Genomic DNA, 16,509 nt, shown 5'->3' with positions numbered 1-16,509 from the left:
CAAAAAAAAGACATTAAGAAGGTTTTGGACAATAGATGAGATGTTCAATTACAGCACAAAGAAATATTTGTCAGTATAAAAAACATAAATATGGAAGATGGAGGTCCTCTACAAGTGAAATCCTGTCTTTTTTGTTGGGTGCTAAGATAAGGCATTTTTTATAAGAGGGGAAATCTTTAAATGTCATTATTGTGCAAATTAACATTTTGAGAAACTGTACATGCTGCCACCAATACTTCCCTTGTTAACCAAAACCCTTGTTAACGTGTATTCATATTTTTAGTTTGTAATATAAAATAACCTCAGACTGCCAGTTCAGATCTCCATGGATCAGTTTATTGCAAGCACAATGGAACTTATCCTGGAAAAAGCCAGACAATTACAAAATATTTTACAATTACATTAAGAACTGAACCACAGGGAGTAAACATATTGAGCAAATGCTACATCATGTCATTTTACAGACCAGCACGTCTGGTAATGTTCTACAGCTTATGGAATAATGCACTTCATGGCAAAACAAGTGTTTGTTACTTTGTATTGACCTACAAGACCTGCAAATTCAGAAATATCATTTTTTTCACAATCGCTTGTGTGGAATTTAACTCCTGAGGTATTACGTAGCAAAGATGCAACACCTTTTAAGGTTGCTGTTATTTTAAACACATTTCCTAGATGTTTTATTAAAGCACTTCTTTTTTAGACTACTTTTTACATATGCCCTCAAACAAAGTTACATGTAATAATTAGATTCTATGTACCCTTTTTGTTGTGTCTTTGGAATTAAAATAGTCCACCTTTCCCATTCCAGTTGGTTTAAAGGCCTCCCACAGTGCTCGGTCAAGTGATCACAATCATCTGGAAGAGCGCCATTTAAAAACAAAACTACAACGAGGTCCAGAAAAACATTCCCGTAACCAAAGAAAAACTGTGGCTACAGTATGGCATCCACTCAGATAGAAGGCATTTGGAAACTTTGGTGCAATTAACATGCCAAGTACGTAGATCCTGGTCCCTTGTAATGGGACCAGGATCTACGATCTAAAAAGGGAAAAAGGTTGCAGACTAAAAGGAAATGTTCATGTTCTGATTCGGATGTATTTTTGTTATTGAGTGCCCATCTGATGTTCTCTTATTCATGTGAAGAGTTTGAAATTACAGAAATTCAGTTTTGCAAATGTTACCTTGAATGGATATGAGATTAGACTTGATTAGCTATCATTGGTGATTAGATAACATTAGGATTGGATTTGGAAGCATGCAAAGTACACGGTTGATAGTTGACAGTTGACGACACTCAATGACAGTAAATATATTTTAAATCTGGTCACCAATCCACCAAAATTTTAATATGTAATCATATAGTATTACTGAATATTAGGTTTATGCGTACATGGTCCTTGAAAAAAAAAAAAAAATTAAATCATATTAACAGAAATTTCAAATGAATGACCAGCGATGTGAATGCAATGTTAAAGGAATAGTTTGACTTTTTGGGGAATTACGCTTCATTTTTTAGCCAAGCGTTCAGTGAGATCTATTCCATTCCCATTTTTTCACAATTCATATGAAGCCATCGCCTGCAGCAGGTTAGCTTAGCACAGAGACTGGAAACAGGGGCTGGCTCTGTCCAAAAGGTAACTAAATCCGGCTACCAGCGACTCGAGAGCTCACAGACGTTTATGGTTTTAATATCTTTACATAGACCACAGTGTAAAAAGAATGACAGTTCTGGTTTTACCCAGAGGTGCCGAGGGCGGTGGATTTGGTTTCCTTTTGGAAGAGATTTTACTTTGCCAATAATGCTCAAAGTTTTTATACTGCTTTATATTACAGACTTAATTGTGTTTTTATTTGTGAACTTTGCCTGTCATTGTATATGTGTTGTCTGACACAGAGTTTGAATATATCTGGCTTAACAGCAGGCCTCCTTATTTACTCACTTCCTATCGTGTGAGTGTCTATGCCCTCTTGATTGAAATGATTGAATCTACTCAGCTCTGTATTGTATGTGTGCATGTCCTTTTGAACTCAAATGTCATGCTGTTGTCTTGAGAGGTGGGCGGCCATAGGTCGCTGCATACATTGTGTAACTGGCTTCACTCGTGCTTTAAAAAGGCTGCACTGAAGGAGAACAGTAGAGTTGGTTCGGAGATTGTCAGAGGTGAAACTCAACAGCTCTCCTTGCAGCAAGTAAAAACTTGTCGTGTTTCCTGTCTTCTGTTGATTACTGGGAAGAGTCTTGGTTACAAACTTGTGGGTAACTTCCAAAGTACCCAACACCTTTGGCGCAGACAGGTTACCTTTTGGCCCAGACAGTGGTCTCAATGGTCTCATCTAACTATCGGCAAGAAAGAGAGAGAGGGTACGCCTATTCCCCAAATATAAAACTATTTCTTTCATTCTTGGTAATCTACTCTAAAGACAGGAAAAAAAACTCACCTGGATAAAATAAAATGACCTCAAATGGCATGACAGTCACGACCTAAAGAAAGACATCTGCTACAACATGGCCTTTAATTAGTCTAAATCTGGAGGTAAGGTCACTTTAGCAGCTAAAAAGAGACAGGCGGTAAAACTAAGCATTTCAGACACAGAGTTAGGCTAAATCTCATTTCTCTGTCTGACCCCTACCCTAAATACTAGTAATAGTGGTATATTCAGACAGGGACTATGAGAATTTTTGTTGTTGTTTTTTTTACATTAAAGCGTGTTAACCTCTTCTAGTAAAACCCCCAAAGTACAAGTATGAACCTGAAAATAATTATGATATAGGACCTTTAAAGAATTGCAAACAACCCAGAGCGTTTCTTTTCTCCTATCCCAGAATGCATCTTTGGTGTAGCCCAACTGTACTCCAAAGCGGTGTGGAGCTAGGTCTGAGGATTTAGTCATATTTTCTAGTCTTCATATTAATAAGGTGAGTGAACACCACTTTCTTGCTGTAGTTAAATGTAGGATCCTGGATGAGGGAAGGGGGGAAAGGTTAGGTTGGGTTTCCATTGCCTCCGTCATGGGGGCAAATGAGCAAGGTGGAGTCCAGGTCCAGGCGGAAGGCCGGGTACAGCGGCTGGGAGAACGGGCAACGAAAGGTGTGCAGGAGTACCACTGCATCCGATACGCTGTAGAAGGAGAGCGCTCCTTTCTGACACTCCAGGAACACCCCGATCCTGGGGCAGGGCGGTGCGGCCACAGTGGTCTTACGGTTGTTGTGCCAGGCAGCATATCCCGCGTGTGTACACCTTAGCCGCCAAGAGCTCTCGTTGCGCCCCAGCAGGCAGGGTTTCCCGCCACCTTTACGTCCGATACCTCGATAGGTGACACCAATGTCCACCCATCCCCCACCCCTCCACTCCACTTCCCAGTAGCTGGCGCCTTCAAACTGGCCCTCCCTGCACAGGACCTGGGCCACTGAATCAAAGCGCTGGTGGTGGGGGGGGTAGGGTCGGGTCTCCTCGCCACAGTGGGCGCCCAGGGGCCCCTCCAGGAGAAGCAGAGTAGGGTGGGCTGTGTCAGGGTCCAGAGACAGACGACATAAAACTGGAAAAGCAAGGATATCGAAAGAGAAGAGGTCAAGAGGCAGGAATTGAGATTTTTACTGCCCAAAGAAAAACTAATGTTCTGGACGGGCGGAAGGTTGCTGATTACTAATCAGGGAGTTGTACACAGAAAAGACAGAAAAGTAGCCATGCAGAGATTTTTGGCATAAACATGTTTATAAAAAAACTATTTTAAATGCCATCACAATCCTTGCTTTAATCTTCTAAACTTGAATACCAGTGTCCAAACTCCTGAAATTTAAAGAAATATTTAACCTACAATCAGTTAAGGATCAACGAAGTCAAAATTTAGATGACAACAACGCTGATAATCTATTTTAGTTTTCTTCCTAATCCAGGCCAAAGGTCTAAGGATACATTCCAATATTAACAAACAAAAGTGTAAACATATTTACACGTTTGTTAAACGTTTGTTATTATTGGAAATTGGATAACTAGACGTTTATTAAAGAAGCAATTTAAAGATGTAGCCTTGGCCTTTGGGAACTTATAATTGTCATTTAAAATGATAATTGAAATAAGATTTAATATTTTTAATCTGTAAATCCACCACTGAGGTCCAATGATTGGGATTCTACTGACATTTGTTACACTCATGTTCCCTTTGGATGAATAGTGATCACTTTGATTATACCTTACCTTATCATCTCCCACCATCACTCGGTCAGAACATTTTTAGTTTTCCAATATGTTTGTAAAAACCTGCAAAACTTAGTGGGATCAGGGTACTTAAAGCTCCCATGACATGGTGCTCTTTGGATGCTTTTATATAGACCTTAGTGGTCCCATTATACCATAATTATGTAAAATCTCTTTTATATAGGCCTTAGTGGTCCCATTATACTGTATCTGAAGTCTCTTTTATATAGACCTTAGTGTTCCCCTAATACTGTATCTGAAGTCTCTTTTATATAGACCTTAGTGGTCCTCTAATACTGTATCTGAAGTCTCTTTTATATAGACCTTAGTGGTCCTCTAATACTGTATCTGAAGGCTCTTTTATATAGACCTTAGTGGTCCCCTAATACTGTATCTGAAGTCTCTTTTATATAGACCGTAGTGGTCCCCTAATACTGTATCTGAAGTATATTTTATATAGACCTTAGTGGTCCCCTAATACTGTATCTGAAGTCTCTTTTATATAGACCTTAGTGGTCCCCTATACCACATGTAAAGTCTCTTTTATATAGACCTTAGTGGTCCCCTATACCACATGTAAAGTCTCTTTTATATAGGCCTTAGCGGTCCCCTAATACTGTATCAGAAGTACCTTTCCCAAAATTCAGCCTTGGTGCAGGATTACAAGGTGGAGGCTGGGGGTGTGGTCTTGACCAACCGCTAAGCCAGGATGTCTCTCTCTAATGGGCAGGCCAAATTCTCTGGGTGGGCAAAGCAGAGAAAGGCGAGGTAACCTTGCCCTTTATGACCTCATAAGGAGAAACATTTCAGATCGGCCCAGCTGAGCTTTCATTTTCTCAAAGGCAGAACAGGACACCCAGGGCTCGGTTTACACCCATCCCCATTTCTAGCTACTGGGGGACCATAGGCCGGCTGGGGGAACGTATATTAATGTTAAAAAACCTCTTAAAGTGACATTTTCATGCCATGTTACCTTTATAATTGTTGCCCCAGACTTGGTTGAAATCAGTAGCGTTGGAGGCATTAAAATCCTTGACCTCAAAGATGTGTCTTTCCTGTTTCTCCTCTCTACTCTGCTGCTCTCAGTTTTCTGGGTTCCAGAGCTAAATGGGACACTGCCCGATGTTAAGCCATCCCGTACAAATTTTGCCACAGAGAGGATAAATTGCACACATAACCTTAATCCTCTTTTGACCAAAATATTAATGGCCAACCAGGCGATGGTACACTGTCATCCTGTCAGCCGGCTTGTTTCTGTCGGGACAAGGTCAGGCTTTTAATGACGGACCTGGATGTCATATATACAGTATGATTGCCTTTCATCATTGATTAGAATCCTCACCGGGCTCTTAGATTTCCCAGCAGGAACCGCATTGTCCAGGGAACTCAAAGCATGGAAAGAAGAAGGAGAAAAAGAGAAGGGAAAAGGAAAAGAAAGGAAGAAGAGAGAAAGCAAATGAATGACATGCAGGATGGGCATTCTGAATGGGGCACTAGGGGGAGAGAAGAGAAAGGATGAAGGAAAGAAATGTAATGCTGAGGTGGTAAAGTTTGAGAAGTAGAAGGGATGGAGGATAGACATGGTACTTACACCTGAGGAAAGTGTCCCTTGTCCTCTGGTCAGCCGGCTGCAGAGACAAAGAGGACAGAGGGAACAACACGGACACTGCTGACAGGAGACACGTGGGAGAAAGACACAGAGAAACTGGTATTTAATACTTTTAAATAAACGGAACGGAATAAATGCTGTGTGAAGAAAATGAGTGTGACAGAAAATAATGAAAAAGGAAAGAAGAAGGCACAAGCACAGTAACCAGAAAAAAAAAGGCCCTGGGAAATAATGGCTCCATAAATCCAAAAAATAAGACTATTCATAATGACACCTTGTTAACAAACAGACCTTGCCAAGCATTTGAGCATGTAGCACAAGTACCAAACAACAAGGTCACTACGTTTAGAATTTCTATGTGAGTAGCATCTTTTAAAGGATTTTGGTGACACAATCTCAGTGAAAATCGGTGCACTTTCAGCCCATTCATCTCCCACCAGATGGCGCCAAAAGTATGAATTCCTATCACAAACTGTATAAAATAATGATAAACATAGTGGATTTCTAAAGGAGTAATTTGACATTTTGAGAAACATGCTAATTAACCGAGTTGCAGCAGCACAACAGAAACAAATAAAGACTTAAATACAGATAATTGTGGAAAGTAACAGAAATAAATTAGAAAAGGTAGATAAACTAAAATACTGGTAGAATAAAAACACAGAAATTAGAAGGAAGTGAGTAGAAGTATTTCCCAAAAAGCAGCAAACTTTTAAAAGCTGATATTTTAAATTAGCCTGCTGGTTAATTAGCTCGCTTACAAAACCAAAACAAGTTCTTTGTGTGAGTTAAAGGGTCAGTCCAGCAAAAAGGACTAATAAAGACCAGATTTTTCCACTTACCCCGAGGAGTATGTTGCCCTGCAGATAGTGTTGGTTGTATTTGCTGCGGTTTGAAGTTCTCTGCACCTCCTCAATACAATGAATGGGAACAGAATTTGGTAAATATACATTTTTAAACTCAACAATGTTCATAATTAATAACAAAACAAGAAATGTTCATTGTCATTAAAACTAAATGAATTGAATTGCATTTGAATGCTTCCAAAAAATATAAACCTAGTCTATATCCACAACGTTCCACTTTCAGGATTGTTCAGGTGCCGCCTGAAATTTGGCCGGACTGGATTTCCTTCTGCTTTGCTTGTGTTATAATTTTAAACTCTGGTATATTTCGTAGGACTATGGTTACCTGGTCCTCAGATCCCGGCAGGGTAAATGGAGACGGATGGAAAGTCTGGCAATGCAAACTGAACTGAACTGATTACGAGGCCGAGCTGAATGTGAGCCAGGCAGCGTTGTATCAGACATCGCCCACTGTCCCTCGGAGTGTTAAATGTCACGTCAAAACCTTCAGCCTAAAAACGGGTCACCTCGAACCTGATACTGTCACAGAGGGGGTGTGTGTGTGTGTGTGTTTGTGTATCATGTTCCTAATGCTTACCTTTTACACATTCTGCGCCCAACTCGTAGTGGTCATTAACTGGACAGAGAAAAATTTATCATACTATGAAACTGAGCACACAGATATCATCAATGAGCATCAATATATCGAAATGGACTAGTGCAATAAAATCCTTTCCTACAGAATGCAGAAAAAAAATCTTTGTTTGGTACAGAGCCTCACAAAAATCCCAATGTAATCATTGCATTTTTTTTGATGGAAATGAGAATGATGATACAAAAATGCTCATTCCCTCCAATAACAAAATATTGCAACATCAGTCAAAATAATCACAATTAGACTGTTTACTCATGTTGTGCAGCCCTACTTCATATTGGCTGAATTTGCTGTATTTTCAATTGTATTTGCTCAATCTATAAATTTGCCCACAGAGTGCATGTTTGAGTACTCAGTATATTTATTAGTATTCAGTGTATACTCAGAAACTGTTGTCCTTTCTGTAGGGCATCTGCTGTACCTGCGCGGCCGATCTTGTCCACCTCCTCCCTGCACACCTCCTCCATGCGGCTGCGGAGGCGGCACAGCGCTCCCCAGGCGCTGCTGAATCCCTCTGTGGGCAGGCCGAGGGCTCGACACTGCAGACTGGTGGAAGGAGGGACACACAGCAGGGGAGCCACCTGGGCCGAGAGAGAGAGAGAGAGAGAGAGAGAGAGAAACAATCAAAAGATCAATATTAAGAACATTGGAGAAATAAAAGCAAAAAATACAAAGTAGACTAAATTGTTATATGACTCTAAACAGAGAATATAAACTGTCTGAGTATCTGCACACTGTCAGAGACACAAAGCAGACTAAATACGGGCTCAGCGACCACCAAATCAGACAGACATGGCGGCCGAGAGAGGAGAATAGATGTGCTCACTGCTCAACAGAGGAAGAAGAAAAAAAGATGCACATCCAATTCTTTGAACTGAGAAAGAGACAGTGGAAAATCCAGCCTGACTTAGCTCCCACTGCCCTCCCTTCCTCCTTCCATAATTCCTTGTACAATTGAATTTGAAAATAGCACTTAAGTGGCCGCTGTCCTTTTCCACTGATCACTGCTGACTCATTCTCCTCTCACATCCATTCTTCAACTACACAGGCTAATCTCTCTGGGAAGTATGCACTCTGGTGACTTTGTACGGCCTCCAGGAGCATTGGATGTAATGGGTGAATACCACATACCATTAGCTAGGGACGGGCATTTCAATTGCAATATATATGCTGTGATGCTGAGATGTGTGATGCTGAGCTTGAGGTGTGTTGTTCTAATGTCTATGTGGTAGCATCTGTCCCTATCAAACCAACATGAATTGAAAAAGAAATGCAAGAGTTGGTAATGTGCAGTGGTGGAAGAAGTACTCAGATCCCTTCTAAGATCCATACCAAGCATCCGAACCAAGATCCTGAACTTTTGGTGAAACTTTGGATCATTTGATGGATTATTAAACTCAAACCATCTGAGAAGTTTGGATAGGACATGTCTCTTCGGTGGACTCAGACATCTGATACATGACAAGGACCCCCAACCATAGACTGTATATAAAGATGGACGGCTTGACAGCTTCACAAAAGAGAAGTCAAAACATCTTGATCGCCCCCTGGTGGTTGGCAGCAGTAAACTAGCAAAGTAAAAAAATCAAAGTACACGTAAAAGATTATCTCTGTTCTTATCACGCTGGTGTTTGTTCAAGTCCTCATTTTATTCTGATAATTCTTTTTTTTGTTATTTTAGGCTATAAAAAGGGGGGGGGGGGGGGAAATGTTATGATTGACACCTGTGATTGACTCACTACTGCGCAGGCATGGTTACAAAATCACAAGATGCCAGTGCTCAGGCTACTGTGGCTTCACTTTTCAACAACGGGAGGAATTGGACACGCAGCTTTATATACAGTCTATGGTCCCAACTAGAACAAAAACAATGTGTCCCTCTGAAATGTTGCAAAGTTTAAGTATCAAGTATAACAGATTATTAAACTTAAGTACAGTCTTGAGGCACTTTTGTAAACAGAGTTGACACAGTTGAGTCAATGTTCTAAGTTCATTTTCACTGTTACTAAAGTTGTATTTGGGAGAGGAACCTCTGTGCTCCATTTAGGCATGCTACTTTTATTTATCCATTTCCCCTCCACCCACCCTTCTTTTTTGGCAATCTAAAGTTCTCACTCGTCCGTGGGTTTGTACACTCTTTCTTCCCAGTGCATAGCCTCCTTCTTTCCCCCCCTCACCTGTAGGAAATGAGTATTGTCCTCTGTTTGCAGAAGCTGACTGATCTCCTGGTCTCTCCTCCTCAGCTCCTCCAGGTCTTTCTCCAGCACCTCTAGGTCATGTTCAGCCCTCCCAACCACCGCTCGCTCCCTTGCCTCCAGCCTCGCTCGAACCTGAACGGCACATACCAGTACAGCTTGGATGCATGAGTCGAACCATTCTGTTATCCTTTTTGCTTCTGTGCTGTAACTTGTTTTGTGTTAAGGTCACGGAACGCTTGTTTAATCATGTAGACTGATTTTATGTCATAACTTAAAACTCCTCATGGGGGCAACAGAAGCTACGCACTACAGTTGTAAAAGCCAGGGGACTATTTTATTTATTTTATTTTAATAGTTTATTTGGCAGGGACAGTGTACATTAATCAACATTGCTGTAATGCACCAGAATTAGCCAAGAGGCTATTTTTCATCCGTTGTCCCTGGACAGATCTTAAAATTGTCTCCCTAAAAAACAACAATAAGAAAATTACAGTCAATAATACAAATAAAAAAGTGGTAAAACAGATAAAACTCTTTACAACACGATGATAAATACAGTGTACAAATGTAATACAGACATTAGGGAAAATAAAAATAAAAAAATAAAATAAAAAACATACTACACATAAACAGAATAGAGACACAAGTTAGAGCACGGTTGGGTTGAGTGAAAATACATCTTCTTATTAATGCCGACATGTCTGATGTGTTATGAACCAGCTTTTTAGATGTTTTTTGAACAGAGTGTAAGTGTTGAGGTCTCTGATGTTCTGAGGGACAGAGTTCCACTCCCGTGCTGCTGTGACTGAAAAGGCACTCTGACTAAATGCACTTCTCCGCAGAGGAACAACACAGTCTCCTCGGGCCGACCCTCGTGTTACTCTCTGTGTGGAGTTCCTAATGGTAACCAACTGATTGAGTGGAGGAGATGACAGACCATGGATGATTTTGTATAACAGACAGAGGTTTGAATACTTAATGACATTTTCCCAAATTAAAAGTTTATGCTACAGACCACAGTTGAAAGCCTTTTTTCCTTATCCTGGCATTTTTTAACCCATGTAAAACCATGCACTTAATTTGCACTGTCCCCTTCTAAAATAAACTGAATTGATTTGAACAAGTGCATTGGACAGAACTGAGCAACTCCAGTCATTTCAAACATATTTTGTAAGCATTGTAGTCCTATGAACTACAGTTCCCATTAACCTCCTCAAAGCAGTGTATTACTTGTGCTACATTTACAGTTTCTGCTACAATTAATACAGAAACTACTGCTTCTAAGAGGCTGTTTACACAATGTTTTCAGCATAACACGCAAAAGAATTTTTACGTCCTGGAAGTTTTTAGCGAGACTAAGGCTACTTCAGCTACTCTTCTGAGTATTGCTGCTACTACTGGTAGCCAGGCAAATCCCTGCCATTATAACTACCCCGCTGGTCTGGTATTGCCACCCTTTCCTGGCAATTCCAAACTAGATGGTGCTGCAGCTCCTTTAAGAGAGCTGGGTGGAAAGTGGGCACCCACATGTGGGCCGAGTTGGTGGAATAAGCTTTGTACACAGTGTGTGCGGTATCCAAAACTGGTACCTGTAGCCCCTGCTCCTCACCTCTGCCTTGGTTTTCTCCAGGCGGAGTGCCATGTCTGCAAAGAGAGCATCACTGTCCTCCAAAATGGCCGACACTGACGACTGAAAAACACACACACACACAACACACACAAAACAGTCAATACTTAGACACCATGAAGCAGAGAATTCAAACTCTTTCTAAGAAACGGTGAATCTTAAATGGCAACTTTATCTGCCCAAAAAAAAAAAAAGCTCCAACCAAAAAAGCCCGGGTGAATCCACTGATAGTTCTGTTATTTGTCAATATCTCAACCAACAGGAACCATTAGATTAAGTAAAGTTGTCATTTCATTTTAACACGGCAATTTGTGTTCGGTCTCCTATCTTCCCAACTTTACATGAACTAAAAAGAGCAGGCCTGCTTTTAGATATGTGACAATCCTTTTTTAATTATTAAATCCAATGGCTTTTTGTATATATTATGGTTTATTTATCCTAAGACGCAGGAGGATTTAATCAGCCCAAAGAGCAATCCGTAATCTCTCTATTCAGTTTCTAAATGCTACAATGTTTTTTGCACATAAACATGAGCAAAAGAAAAACATTACATTAAAGTTTGAGATTTCAAGCCATCCCAACAATCATTTTTCACCCATCTTTGGTGCTATGCTCTTTATTATTTGCCAAACTACATATATCGATAGCCTGGAGTGTGCTGCCAAATACTATTTCTAGCAGGCCTAAAACCTTACGTATAAGATATTAAGACCAGTGGTGTCCAAACATGTTCACACCAAGGACCCACTTACTGACACAAATTAGACCATTTGATAATATTTTTTCCCATGGTCCCCCATCTGATAAGATTTTTGCTTTTCAATGATATATGTCAAAAAGTATATAGAATCCATGACCAAAATAGTCATACATTCTGTTATTGTGTTACTTATGGATGAAATGATGGTGAAAACTGAATATTTCCCTTTTTTGGTGGGGAGCCCCTGGAACCCCCACAAGGGCCCCACTTTGAAAACCACTGATTTAGACTATCCTGGGACAATGTAACACTCTACAGAAAACAAAACAAACTAAATTAAGCATAACAGTCTCAGTGCACATTCCATGTCGCTGTGTTCACAAATGAACCCCTGCCATCTGAGCAGTAGACAAAATAACAAACCAACATCTGATGAAAAGCCAATTCTCCTTCCGATGTTTTAGTGAGCTAACACCGTGGTTTTCTGAGAAGCTAGAGCAGCCAAGAGCAGAATGGATGGAGATAAGGCTCAGGGGAAGGGAGGAAAGAAAAGGCTCTTTGGGGAAGGAAGACTAAAAGAGTTGCTTAGAAACTGGAATTAAATAAGATTTTGCAGTGGAAACTAACACAACAGCTCCTGTAAGGCTGTGAGTGTGTGAGTGAGAGAGAGAGATAGAAAGATAGATGTTTTGCCCGGGCAGTAGGGAAAATGTCAAGCCAGATCTATTTATATAACCCTTTATCTTATGTGCTTTACATAACACATGCCATACAGGACTGTATTGTATCATAAAGCTGCATGACTGGCAGGAATTACTTTACTCAATGTTAAGATCCCAATCCTTAATCAGTTATTAAAAGGTGCTCTAAATGATGTTGGGCACGTCACTTCTTGGTTACGTTCAAAGTATTCAACGTTCAAACAAAACGGAGGCTACCTTGCCCCTCCTCCTCATCCCGTCCCCTCCCCCTACCTTCTGCACACTAACCCCCCACATCCTTCTTGTCGGTTATTGGCTGGAACACTGTTTACGTTTCGTGGTGCAGGCTGGCGCAGTTTGTTTTTGTTGCCGTTTGGGGAGCCTGGACTGTCTACAGAGACCATGTTTTTTTTTTACAGTGTGTTCTGGGGACAGGCAGCTAGCGGATAGTGAGGAGAGAAAAACTATTGCAAACTATACTTATAAATTAAAATAAGTAATACGCGATTGCCCAGGACTGAGTGTTGATCTTGACTAGCATGATGTATGCTCTGACATTCCAGAAGTGTCACGCAATCCAGACCATCAGCAGATTCACTACATTTTCATTCATAGGACATATCTCACCCCTGTGAAAATGCACCACACAAATACTTTCTGCCCAATAAAAGCTCAAGGAACATATCTTCACATGTTGTGGGAGTGTTCTCCTGTTGGTCAGTTCTGGAACAATGTTGCAGCCCAAATTTCCGCTTTAATTAAAGTTACTGTACCCGTTACTGTAAATAATAAGTTTAGCTCTGATTAACTTGTCAGCCTTCCAGCTCTCTACAGCTGCTAAGAGGATGATTGCAACCCGTTGGAAGCCGCCTCATGACATGTCTATCCGGGCGTGGACGCTTGCCTTCTTGAATGTCGTGCACAGAAAACTGTCGACGGCCTGCATCCATGGACCGCTGGAAAGGACCCTTGACACTTGGCGCAGCATCGCTGGCTCTTTGAGGACCGGGCTGTACCTCAACCTGCGCATGTGATTGGTCCCTTTGTCCTGTTTCTGTCTTTGTGGGTGTGTGTGTGTGTGTGTGTGTGTGTCTGTTTGTGCGCGTGTTGTTTTGTCTCCCTCCCTCCCAGCTTTCCTCTCTGTGTTGTTAATGGTTCTGGGATGCGTTCTATGTCTCAGTGTATTGTTCCTAATTTTTTGTATTATCTGTTCATTTCTGAATATAAAAAACAAAAAAACAAATTGATCACAATTGTTTTATAATAAGTAATAATAACAATGATAATCCCCTGATCTAAAAAATTTGAAGTCAGAGTCAACGTCCACGGAAATGTCATGTTTGTTACAGCCCTCAACATGCACAGACTACACCAACACGATAAGAGTAAAGTTACTTCAAACGATGTCAGAAGCATGTTTACTGTGTCATGTTTTCTTCAGGAGGCAAGGTGAACAGGTATACTCCAGGTACACTCCTGTGTTGTAACACTTGGGACTCAACTCTGTGTAAATAATAAATATTAGTTCTTCAAAGCTTGTGTGTGCATGTGTCACCTTGAGGAACTCCAGGCTTTGTTGAAACTCCTCCAGCTTTCTCTCTCCACTCTGTGTCCTTTCTTGAATCATCCTCTGAGATCCCTGGAGCTGACACACACCAAGACAGTTAATAGACATTCAGGCATTTGGGAGGGGCATCTCTTCTACATTCTCTTAAATATTTTGTTAGGGTTTACAAGTCAGATGGCATGAAAATTACACATTATGAGGTTGTTTTTTTATATTAATATGCGTTCCCCCAGCCTGCCTATGGTCCTTCAGTGGCCAGAAATGACGATAGTTGTAAACCGAGCCCTGGGTGTCCTGCTCTGCCTTTGAGAAAATGAAAGGTCAGATGGGCTGCTCTGGAATCTGGCTCCTCATGAGGTCATAAGGGGCGACTTATGACCTCATAAGGAGCACCATGTCAAGAGACCTTTAATTAGTTTGTCTATTAAGTGAAAGCTTTGGTGATTTTGTCATGCACTATCATGTATTATCTATTAAGTTGTGTTGTGGTTTATATTTTAAGTAGGCTACATAGTAGTTGTTTAAAATACTGAAAGCACAAACAAGAATGTTTGAAAATTAAACAGTTGTAGGGGCTGCAAGTCATAAAATAAAAACAGATACTATTATAAAAACATAATTTGGAATGGTTTTAATTCTTGTTTGTTATGGGATTAATTTAATCTATTACCATCATTTATTACTTTTGCTGTTGTTGGACCAGATTTTGATTTCCATCTACTGTAAGTGGCCTAACTTTTATACAATGTGTTCATTCACCACCTCCGACAACAAGATCTCTCCGGTCTTCCGGCACAGCTGTCAGTGTGCAAATACACCTGCTACAGTTTATCCATCCATATGGCAATGGCAAAGTTTCAACAACTAAATCCACACTGCTCAGTCGCTGCATGTAAACTATAGGGCTTGTAAACAAAAGTCAAATCTACGTGGTTTAGAATTATGACCTTTATTTTGTGTTTGGCTCAAAACATATCAAGAAAAAGCTGAATATGAGTCAGCCCAGACTGCATTTTGACATCACATTTGTTCGATCAACCTTTATCATTCAATCTTCTAACACTTTCTATTTCGAGGTAATGTCTTGGAGATTTGTTTTGGAAGAGGACAGATAACCGTTTCTTTCAGGTTGTCAGTTAATATTAGAAATGTGATTTGACATATTGTTTTTAATTAAATTAGATTAAAGTCATTTATTGGCTGTGTCAGTTCCTTAATGCAATTTATTTTGGGTTGACTTGACTCACATGGATCAGCACAGTAAATAATACACAAAATCAGGTTTGTTAACACATATCTGTATGGGTTCCACAGAGAAAGCATGTGAGAAGATCTGGTTTTAAGTGTTTTGTTCTAGTATCTGGTGATCCTTTAAACAATGGAATTGTTATTGTCAGAGATTTTGACACTTCAGAATTAGGAAATCTCTTGGATCAAACTCATCTCTGCATCCCTGATATTGAAAATCCACATAATTTGAGAATCAGATTATGGAGTAGAGAGACTCAGAAAACTAATATTGTCTAGTCTGAGAGCACAACATTTGTTATCTATTATAAAAAGTCAAGTGTGTGTCTGTACCTGTCTTCTGGCTCTCTGAGCGTCGACATTGTGCACTTCCTCCTGGTCCGCCTCGCACAGCAGGCAGTCCCCGCTCCAGTCCAGCGGGACCTCCGCCTCAGAGCCGCTCCCCGCGGGCTCCAACCCCCGGCGGTGCTGGGCGCACAGCCGCTCCGCCAAGCACTCCACCGCGGCCACCAGCTTGTGCCGCCGCAGCGTGCCAATCTCCCGGTGTGGCAGAACGTGGAGCTCGCAGAAAGACGACAGGCAAACCAGACACGACTTAGCCGCCCTCAGCTTGCTCTCCACCGGGCAGAAGTCGCACGGTACTTCCCCGACTCTCTCCAGGTAAAGCTCCGGCTCCATTACCATTTCACTCAACTTGAGTTTGTCGACGACTTCGGCTAGCACCGTATTCCTCCGGAGCACCGGCCGAGGGCTGAACGTCTCCCGGCACTGAGGGCAGCAGAACTCGCCCGAATCCGCATGGTCCCAGTAGTTGTTGATACACGACATGCAGTAGGTGTGTCCGCAGGGGGTGGACACCGGGTTCTTCAGGAGGTCCAGGCAGACGGGACACCTGAACTGGCTCTCCGCCACCGAGATACTCGCCTGGGCCATCTCTCAACTCGGGTGGCAGTTGGAGGACTCCGCTCGATACAGCCCGAACCCGTTCTGGCACTTCCGCAATGGCATCCAGCCTGCTGTTGTCTTTCTTTAACTGTCTATGCTTATTGACTATGGATATTGTAATAATTCTGCCCTCGGTTATAGCTGACAGACACGGGAAGGCTTTAAATGATCAGTTCCCCCAAATTGGAAAGAAAACACATTCCCTCACACATTAG

At 41.3% G+C, this 16,509-nt stretch overlaps 1 protein-coding gene across 3 annotated transcripts; it reads right to left on the bottom strand.

The window, feature by feature from the left end:
• Positions 1-2,709: 2,709 nt before the first annotated feature.
• LOC117961560 (E3 ubiquitin/ISG15 ligase TRIM25-like) lies at positions 2,710-16,509 on the bottom strand. Of its 3 annotated transcripts, none has more exons than XM_034900341.1 (10): positions 16,401-16,509; positions 15,681-16,365; positions 14,090-14,183; positions 11,116-11,196; positions 9,486-9,638; positions 7,730-7,889; positions 7,252-7,290; positions 6,651-6,719; positions 5,791-5,865; positions 2,710-3,540 (listed from the first exon to the last, which is right to left on the bottom strand). In XM_034900341.1, exons 2-10 carry the CDS (start codon positions 16,280-16,282, stop codon positions 2,987-2,989), a joined length of 1,827 nt encoding a protein of 608 aa, XP_034756232.1. In that variant the 5' UTR covers positions 16,283-16,365; positions 16,401-16,509; the 3' UTR covers positions 2,710-2,986. The 3 variants fall into 3 exon arrangements, with proteins under 3 accessions (XP_034756232.1, XP_034756241.1, XP_034756224.1); XM_034900350.1 differs by having other exon boundaries at positions 5,791-5,868; positions 6,651-6,716; XM_034900333.1 differs by having other exon boundaries at positions 2,711-3,540; positions 5,791-5,868; positions 16,401-16,508.

The sequence above is a fragment of the Etheostoma cragini genome, chromosome 2 (genome assembly GCF_013103735.1).
Source record: "Etheostoma cragini isolate CJK2018 chromosome 2, CSU_Ecrag_1.0, whole genome shotgun sequence".
Taxonomy (NCBI): domain Eukaryota; kingdom Metazoa; phylum Chordata; class Actinopteri; order Perciformes; family Percidae; genus Etheostoma; species Etheostoma cragini.
The sequence above is the reverse complement of the archived record's forward strand: the minus strand, read 5'-3'. Positions and strand labels throughout refer to the sequence as shown.

What these genes read in the sequence shown, in the direction of transcription:
- LOC117961560 (XM_034900333.1), bottom strand. Translation starts at nt 16,282, where the DNA reads ATGGCCCAGGCGAGTATCTCGGTGGCGGAGAGCCAGTTCAGGTGTCCC. An exon ending in CAGAGAGCCAGAAGACAGGT is followed by an intron (nt 14,184 to 15,680) that starts ACAGACACACAC and finishes TCTTGGTGTGTG; the next exon opens with TCAGCTCCAGGGATCTCAGA. An exon ending in GGGCGCAGAATGTGTAAAAG is followed by an intron (nt 6,720 to 7,251) that starts GTAAGCATTAGG and finishes CATTGTATTGAG; the next exon opens with GAGGTGCAGAGAACTTCAAA.